Source organism: Elephantulus edwardii, unplaced genomic scaffold, assembly GCF_000299155.1.
Source record: "Elephantulus edwardii isolate Elephantulus edwardi_28Jun2011 unplaced genomic scaffold, EleEdw1.0 scaffold00104, whole genome shotgun sequence".
NCBI classification, from domain to species: Eukaryota; Metazoa; Chordata; class Mammalia; order Macroscelidea; family Macroscelididae; genus Elephantulus; species Elephantulus edwardii.
In genome coordinates, this window is record NW_006399854.1 from 9,473,196 (window position 1) to 9,481,619 (window position 8,424).

Genomic DNA, 8,424 nt, shown 5'->3' on the forward strand with positions numbered 1-8,424 from the left:
CTCAGAGCAGCTGGTAGATTCGAACCATGTGTCTTTGGATTGGCAGTGCATCTCCTTACCATTAGGCCACCAGAACTCCCTGGAAGACTAAGAGCAGTGATTTTAGAGCTGTTATGAAAGACATAGGAGGATCTAGATCTTAAAAGGGATCCCACATAGGTAGGGAGGGACCAACTTGGAGTGAACAGGGGGCCTGGAACAGTGCTGGCCCAGCTGCCACACCTGGCTATGCCCACAGCTGGCCTGGCTCCCTCCAGCACAGGGACACTGCCTCTCTGTCAGCTCACCTTCAGGATCGAGGAGTGGGATGATGCCCAGTTGACGATCAGCCACCTCAAATGCATGCTCCAGGTTGTGCCGGGCATTGGAGTCCTTCAGTTTGTCAAAGTCAATCAGGTCGGGCCTGGGATGGAGCCAGACTGTTACAGGGAAGTACGGCACTCTACTCCACCAGCAGGACATGCCATAAGGGACTGGGCAGCCTCAGGGAGGTGGGCCAGTGGACGTGGGAAGAGGAGACAAATCAGACAGGCTGAAGCAGCTGAGAGCACCAGCACACAGGGTGATGGGTAGCAGGAGTGAGGGGGCGTAAGAAAGCAGGGTGTTAGGAATGCAGGGTGTTATGGCACGCTAAGGGAAAAGCAGAGATAACATGATCTTTGTGTAATGTGCCGAATACTCCAGGTGACTCTTTCTTAGTTGGTTCCCAGAGCCCCCTCTTCCCTCTTACCGGTGTTTATGAATCAGAGCATTGAAGGCCAGTCCATCCTTCCAGCTGGATGTAAAGTTGGTGACATTGACATGGGGGTAGCTGCATCCAAAGAAACATTAAGACCTAATAAGACCTGAGAAACTGGTTCTTTTGGGGTTTTCTCCCAAAACTTTGATCTAAGGGCAATTACAATAGGGCCAGAATGAGCCTGGCCTTTCTTCAGCTACTCCGACATGAGGAGGCAGCATGTAATCCCCATAAAGGCTCCACAAAGCCCTATGAGACACAGACTCATACACGCAACATACTCCAGGATCCCACCCCAGGCAACCTTAGAAAAGCATCCCATAACTCAGTAACGAGGTAGGAAAGACTGTGCACCAATTACATTTTGGCTGCTATAGTTCTGGGTCCTGATGCCCAGTGCCCCTTAGAGGGGCAGCACTTGAGGTCACCAAAGGGCAGTGGGGGATGTGTTAGTGCCTGATTCTAGGCCATACCCTGCTGTCTTCATCTGACACCACAGGAGCAATGCATCCTTGGCTGAGCGTGTCTCACGACCTTCCTGAGTTTGGACTACAATATCTTGAATCTGAGGGTGGCAGAAATGAGAGAGAAAAATTAGAGTTTGGATCTGTGCCTGTGTGCCTTCTCTGGGTGCTTGCTCTGTTCTCCCCTCTGTAGTTATCCATCTGCACCACCAGCCCTGCAGCAACCACACCCTGAGGTCTGGGTCCCAGCGGCCCAGTTCCCTGCTGCTGGTTTCCTGTCTTTGTCAGCCTGAACGGCTGGCTTCTTCATGTCAGACGTACTGGCTCTGATTTGATAACACTAATAGGATGCTGTGAATACACAACATGACACCTTGATTCTTCCTCTGGAAGTACAATGCTCTGTAAGGCTGGATCAACATGACTGTCGGAAGGTATTGTATTTTGATTAGTTGCTCCCCTTGCCTTTTCATTCTTCCCGATTCTGCTGTTATTAGTATTGAATCTCACGCTCCATGGAGAGTGAGCAGATTTAGTGCTCATCTTCCAGTTGGATAAGGCCTTTTAGTCTGCAAGCTCTATGCTCCCTCCATCCTGCTTTTACCTCCTCGTGGTTGTTGTTGTGTACCACTGAGTCGGAACTGACCCACAGCTGACTCTCCAGCGGAGAAGAATTCCCATCCTTTTCTCACTTGGAAAGGCTAATCCTGGAGCACAACGATTAAACTTGAACTGCCACATCAGAGACAAAACCAATAGGTAGAAACCCCTGTTTTCCCTTTCCTCACCTTTCTAAATTTCCTTATAAATAATATGGACCTTAAATTTCAGGATGAGAAAGGAAATGTCTTTGATTGGCAAATACAAGATTTTTGCAATTTCTTGTGCATCATTAACTCTTTCAAAAAAACCAAAAAATATGTAAGTGCTCAAGGAAGTGTACGAGTATATTTTCCAGTCAGACTTCAACTCAGCTACGAATTTTGACCTTCTCCAGAAGACGACACCACTGACTAACTCAAAAGCTCTCTTTAAGCGTCTGTGATTTTGTTGTATAACAGGCTTCTAACCTGCCAGGATGCAAGCACACTTCACTCATGAGGTTATAAGATCCCCAAACCGTAGTCAGTTCAGAGAAGCTCCCTCAGCTTTCTGTGTCACCAAGCAACCCACCTGGAAGCGAAGGATGATGGTCCAGATGAGCCCCAGGACCAGGCGGTGGTTGCCGTCCACAATGTCGTGGGAGCCCATGTTCTCCAGGTGCACACGCTGCTCCTTGAGGAACTGCAGGGCCTTGTCCACGTTCTCCAGGCAGTGGATGCGCATCTTTCCCTTCGTGGGCTTTGGCTAGGGGACAGCAATGGCCTCAGGGGCATGGAAGGAACTCACCTCAAGGAAGTTGCCGCGGCGTTAGAACTGCAGCCCTGATCAACTTCCATCATCAGCATCCACTCACCACCCACCTGCCCGGTGGGTTCAACTGGCAGGGCTTCTAATAAAGTCTACTTGCAAGAGTGGTAAAAAAAATACACAGCAAACACCTTCCACATTTCCCTTGTGGTTCCAAGAGGGGTAGGGATATTTCTAACTTTGTAATGAAAAAAAGAAATCCATAAATTTATACATCTTAGTCTTTGTAAGATGGATGAAGACAGGGCCACTGCAGGCCAGTTCCAGATGCTCAGGCCTAGAAAGGCATGAGCTTTGTATGGCTTCAGGAAAAGCATGCAACAAGGGGTGAGGATGGCTAGAGGAAGCAGGAAGCTCTGAGAGGAGGTCAGGGAACTCAGGTGGCCACATGGACACCTAACATCTTAAGTATTTACCTCTTGGTATGTGAGAAATGCCATGAGACCTCAAGAAATCCCCAGAGCATAGTTCTCCTGCAGAAGGGCTGACCACGCCAGCCACAAGGCTCAGGGGGAAAGGCTGAGCACTAAGGAGGGACTTTACCAGCATCTCTCCTGAGAGCACTTCCAGCAGCTTAATCAGCATTCGCCCGTCCCGCAGGTCCTTGTAGAGGTCAGTGATTCGGCAGGATACCCGGGCCAGATGCGAGTTCACCCATTTTGTGAAGGTCTTCTTCTGAACAACTTCCCGCTCATCTGTGTGGGGAGGAGGAGTCTGGGTAAAATTCTTGATGTTGGCAAGTCAATGTGACATAGGGCAGGAGGTCAGCCCATCCCTGGCAGAGGATGGTGATATATCCATTCTATTCTCTAGTTGGAAGCATCTGTGATCAAAGATCAGCTTATAAGTAACATTCATCCACTACCACTAGACTAGAAAAATGAAGAGGTAACTTCTATCACCATCACCAATTCTATACATAATATCAACACATCACTAATTCAGTCATCTGTTTTTCTTTACCAGTCAGAATGGCCTGTACTGTGTGTTACTGAGCTCAGACTTCCATGGCAGCTTTATCATCCACCATGCCTCCATCTACATACATCCACCCCTTCAAAACTGTCCCTCGGTCTACTCACCCTTCTCTACTCCCTTCATCTAGCTTCAGTCCATCCTTCAAGAATCAGTGTAAACAGCACTTCTTGAGAATATCGTTCTGATCCCCCTTTTCTAGGCTAGACTTCCCTTTGTGTGTCCTGACCCCCACATCTGCTTTCCCCACACTCACATATCTCTTCACACTTGTATGCTTTAGTTGAAAGTTGTTTTTCCTGTGTTTCTTGAGCCCAAGAAAGCCTGTCTGTCTCATTCATCTCTCTATTGGACCTGGAGTATGGTACACAGTAGGTGCTGCAAAGCTATATTTTTAGCTGAGCAAACAAACATTTTAGGGAGCTCTGGTGATCTGAGCCATAGGAGTTGCATTGCTAATCAGAGGCCATGCCGCTCTGGGTTTTTGTATAGGGTTAATCTCCTTCTGTGTGATTTACAGCCTCAGAAACTCAATGGAGGGTTGGCTATGACTTTTACTTTGAAGTCTTACCAGCTGAACCCAGAGCAAGGAGAGTTAAATATATAAACATTCATTCAGCTCTCAAAATGAAGCAGTTCCCAAGTCGTGTTCACATTCTCAGGTGTTAAAAACAGAACACTAACCAATAACTGATTGGTCCCCTCAGAGGCACCTCAGAAGAGTCTGACCTGGTCTCTTCAGGCAGTGTCCTACCAGCTGCGGGGGTGGGGGGTGGGGGGAAGGGTACCTCTTAGCACTTCTGTGCAAATAAACACTGGTTGAGAAGCAGAGAAAGTGACAGGAAGAAGACAGGAAATGAGGCTGGTGCACAGAAAGAGGAAAGTATTGGGTAGGAGAGAGAGAGACAGGAAGAGAAAAAGAGAGAGAAGAATGGCAGCAAAGGAGAAAAGAAACAAAATCAGGGGAAAAGGTGGGAAAATGGGGTGGGGGGTTGTTGTTAGGTGTCACTGAGTCTAGGATGACTCATAGTGACCCTGAGAACAATCATCTAAGCCCTGTCCTGTCCAGTGTCACCCTCACAATCTCTGACATGCTCAAGCCCACTGCTGCAGTCACTGTGTCAATCTACCTGGTTGAGAGTCTTCCTCTCTTTTGCCAACCCTCCACTTTTCCAAGCATGCTGTCCCTCTCCGACGAATAGCCTCTCCTAGCAATATTTCCAAAGTATGTGAGATGACACTTTATCATCTTTTTCTCCAAGAAAAGCTCTGGTTGCACTTTCTCCAAGACATATTTGTTTGTTCTTTTGTCAGTCCATGGGACCTTCAGCATTCTTCTCCAACAGCATAGTTCAAAGGCATCAATTTTTCTTCTATCATCCAGCTGTCACTGCCCAACTCTCAGATGCATAGCAAGTGACTGGAAAGACGATGGCCTGAATCAGACATACCTTAAATGGGGAGTGAATGTTTACTCTGTTTGGTTGTGATTCCCGGCTTCTAGGCACTTTATTTAGATTTCTGGGTAAGAGGTGAAGTGGCAGTGTGGCTGAGCATGGGGACCATCAAGGCTACTTGGGCATTGTTAGTGGAGTGACTTAGAGTGGACTAGACGTGGCCCAGCCTGGAGAAGAAGGAACCTCAGCACTGCAGACGGGCCCATGTGTGTTCAGCTGAGCACCAATCTGGGCGAGACTGGCTTTCTAAATGATTAACTCTCTGATTTCACAACAACAAAAAGGAGCTCAGCCAGCTTTGCCTCAAAGGTATAATGTTGGCAGTTCCAGAGGCTCCTAGCATCAAATTCTTTTCTACTTCAGTTATTTTAGTGTGAGGAACTCAGACCTTTTATTCATTAGTTCATTCATTCAGCAAACATTTACCGCACAACCGTTAGGTGCCAGTGCCAGGCTCTGGACGGAAGTGGAAATTCAAGGACAAGCAAGATCGTCCCTATTCTTGAGTAAAAATATTAGTTACATCTCAACATCAAGAAAGCAAAAAGCTTCACCACTTGACCAATTGGCAATATCATGATAGATGGAGAAAAGACTGAAGTTGTCAACAATTTCATGTTACTTGGACCCTCAATCAACCCTCATGATAACAGCATTCAAGAACTCAAAGAAGTGTTGAATTGGCATTGAGAAAATCTGCTGTCAAGGACCTCTCCAAAGCGCTAAAGAGCAAGGACATCAGCTTAAAAACTAAGGCATGCCTGATTCAAGTAGTGGTATTTTTGATTGCTTCTTATGCATCTGAGAGTTGGACAATGCAAAAGGCTAACAGAAGAATTATTGATGCCTTTGAACTGTGGTATTGAAGAGTACTGAATATCCCATAGACTACCAAAAGAACAAGTTAGTGTATTTTGGAGTAAGTGTAATGAGGGTACTCTTTAGAAGCAAGGATGGTGAAACTGCATCTCACATACTCTGAGCATGTTGTCAGGAAGGGCCAGCCCTTGAAAAAAAGACATGGTGCTGCGAAAGGTGGAGAACCTGATAAAGAAAGGAAGACACCAATAAAGCTGTACAGACACAGTGACTGTAGCATGGGCTGGGTTCTGTGAGAGATGGTAAGGAGAGCACAGGATAGCGCAAGTTCCAGATCTGTTGTTCACAGAGTTTCTATGAGTCTTAGTAGACTTGATGGCACCTGACAATAACAATAACGTTTGGCTAAGGCAGCTCTGGTGGCCTAGTGGGTAAGGAGTTATGCTGCCAACCCAAAGGCAGGCAGTTTGAATCCACCAAGATGAGCAACAAAGATGGAAAATCTCCTCCCACGTGATTTACAGCCTTGGGAACTCACTGGAGTGTCAGCAATGAGCTAGTTCTTAATTGATGGCAATAAGCTATTGTTGTTGTATGTTTGACTAAGTGCTCAGTGGCTGACCCCACGGGGAAAATCTGATTACATCCTAAAAAATCGTATGGAGCGTTCTACTCACTGACATGGGAAGTTCTACTCAATGACATGAGGCAGCTGTGAGTCAAAATCAACTTGCGAACACCTAACAAGAACAGCAATGCTTCAGTTATTTGGATTGCATCTACTGGTGTTGGTTCTGGGAAAAGTCTGGACATGACCTCGGAGCCTGAGGCCTGATTTTGTTCCCTGAGGCCTGGTTTTTGCCTTAACTGAACTGGCTTAGGGGCAAGGCAGAATAGTAGCAAGAGATTCATAACAGAGATTCCTGGAGAAGAATGACCAGCTGATTTGTGAAGTGTGGTGTAGTCATGAATTTAATGTTCAAAATGGCTTTTCTGGGCCACTGCCTTTGATTTTCACCACATGGCTGGGTGGGAACACGCAAACAAGGTGTGTAGTCTACTTATGACAGCATTGGTCAGTTTTGTCTTCCCCCCTGGATTGAAAGTGAGCTGGTTTAGAGGCAGAGGCTGAGACTCTTGCGACCAGCAAGAAGCAGAGAATGCAACATGCGTTCTTTGGGGCCACCAGGATTCCTATGAGCTACAGAGCAGCAACCACAGAGAACCACAGGCCAGTGTGAGACAGTTCTGGCCTGCGGTCGTGATCCCACGGAGCCAGAGCCAGCCACATTCACCCAAATTTGCTGGAAGACTTTGGAAGAGACGTGGTAAATGGCAGAACTAAGAGAGCTTTGTAATACCAACCTAAAGCCAAAGGGCCTACAAGCATGCCCGAGAATCTATTTTGACAGAAAACTGTGCCCTGTCCTGTTGCCAATTTGAATTATACTCAGTTAACTTCCCTAGTAGCCCCACAGACATGAATACAGTTCTGTGAGTTCTATGTTCCCATTACAACAGTCTATTAGACTCTGTAAGAGCCCTGACAGGAGCAGTTGTGTCAGAACGGGTCGGAGATGCAGAAGCACAAGGGAATCGCCAGCCTTACAGGAATTGATTTTGTACTGTGTACACTGTTGATGGGGACACTTCCCCCTTCTGGAGTTAGTGGAGGTCAGCAGGCATGGTCACCCTCACCTCAGCTGCCCTCTTTTTACATAGCGTATCAGAACAAGAGCCAGGCAAATGAGTGCATCCAGTACCAGCCTGTGTTACTCAGAAATCTCCTTTCTTTGACTACCATCAATGATATAAACCCAGATATAAACCTAGTGCTGCAAAATCAATAGAATACTCTTCCAGCTGGCTGCTGTGAGGAGTAATTGAACGCAATCCACCTCCTACCAAATGGAGGCAGGATTATTATCACCTCGGCTGCTTAAAACACGAATGCAACTTCTGTGGCTCTTCTGAAAATGTGAAGAAAGCTATTAAATCGTGCCATTCTCAATGCACATATTTAATCATTTAGCAGAGTCTCAGAGCATCCTCTTGCCTGAAAGGGAGAGTGTTTGGGTAACAAACACATCTTGGCACCTTCAAGGCTACCATTTAAGTTCCAACCTAAAAGGAAAATAGGGTAGGTGTTGAGCAATTAGCAGAAACTGGGAAGACTCTTGCCTGGGACCTTATCAAAGGAACACAAATGCCTCCTTCTATGCATGTGCAGGGTGGCTTAGTGGTAAGGCATTACACTGCTAACCCAAAGGCGCAGAGTTTGAATCCACCAGCTGCTCCTTAAAAAAAAAAAAATAGGCAACCTCCTACTATGCAATTAATAACCTCTAAAAACTCCCTAGAGGATCTGCTAGATTCTTCAGCACATAATAATAATCAGTTTGTAGGAAGCTCTGGGAGTGCAGTCTGCAGGGGGCAGCACTGCTAACTCAAAGGCTAGCAGTAGCTCAAAGAGAGAAAGATGGACAATTTTCTTTTCTTTTACAGCCTTGGAAGCACACTAGAGGGTCATCTGTGAGTCAGTTTCAACTTGACGGGGGGG

At 46.6% G+C, this 8,424-nt stretch overlaps 1 protein-coding gene across 1 annotated transcript in view; it reads right to left on the reverse strand.

Annotated features, from left to right (window-relative positions):
- The window catches only part of SPTB (spectrin, beta, erythrocytic), an 89,902-nt gene that overhangs the window by 53,985 nt on the left and 27,493 nt on the right, over positions 1 to 8,424 (reverse strand). The window contains exons 2-6 of the mRNA XM_006891804.1: positions 3,157 to 3,308; positions 2,377 to 2,550; positions 1,213 to 1,304; positions 731 to 811; positions 288 to 403 (exon numbers count right to left, since the gene is read on the reverse strand). Coding sequence (XP_006891866.1) covers positions 288 to 403; positions 731 to 811; positions 1,213 to 1,304; positions 2,377 to 2,550; positions 3,157 to 3,308 — 615 coding nt within the window. The remainder of the gene's footprint in view (positions 1 to 287; positions 404 to 730; positions 812 to 1,212; positions 1,305 to 2,376; positions 2,551 to 3,156; positions 3,309 to 8,424) is intronic.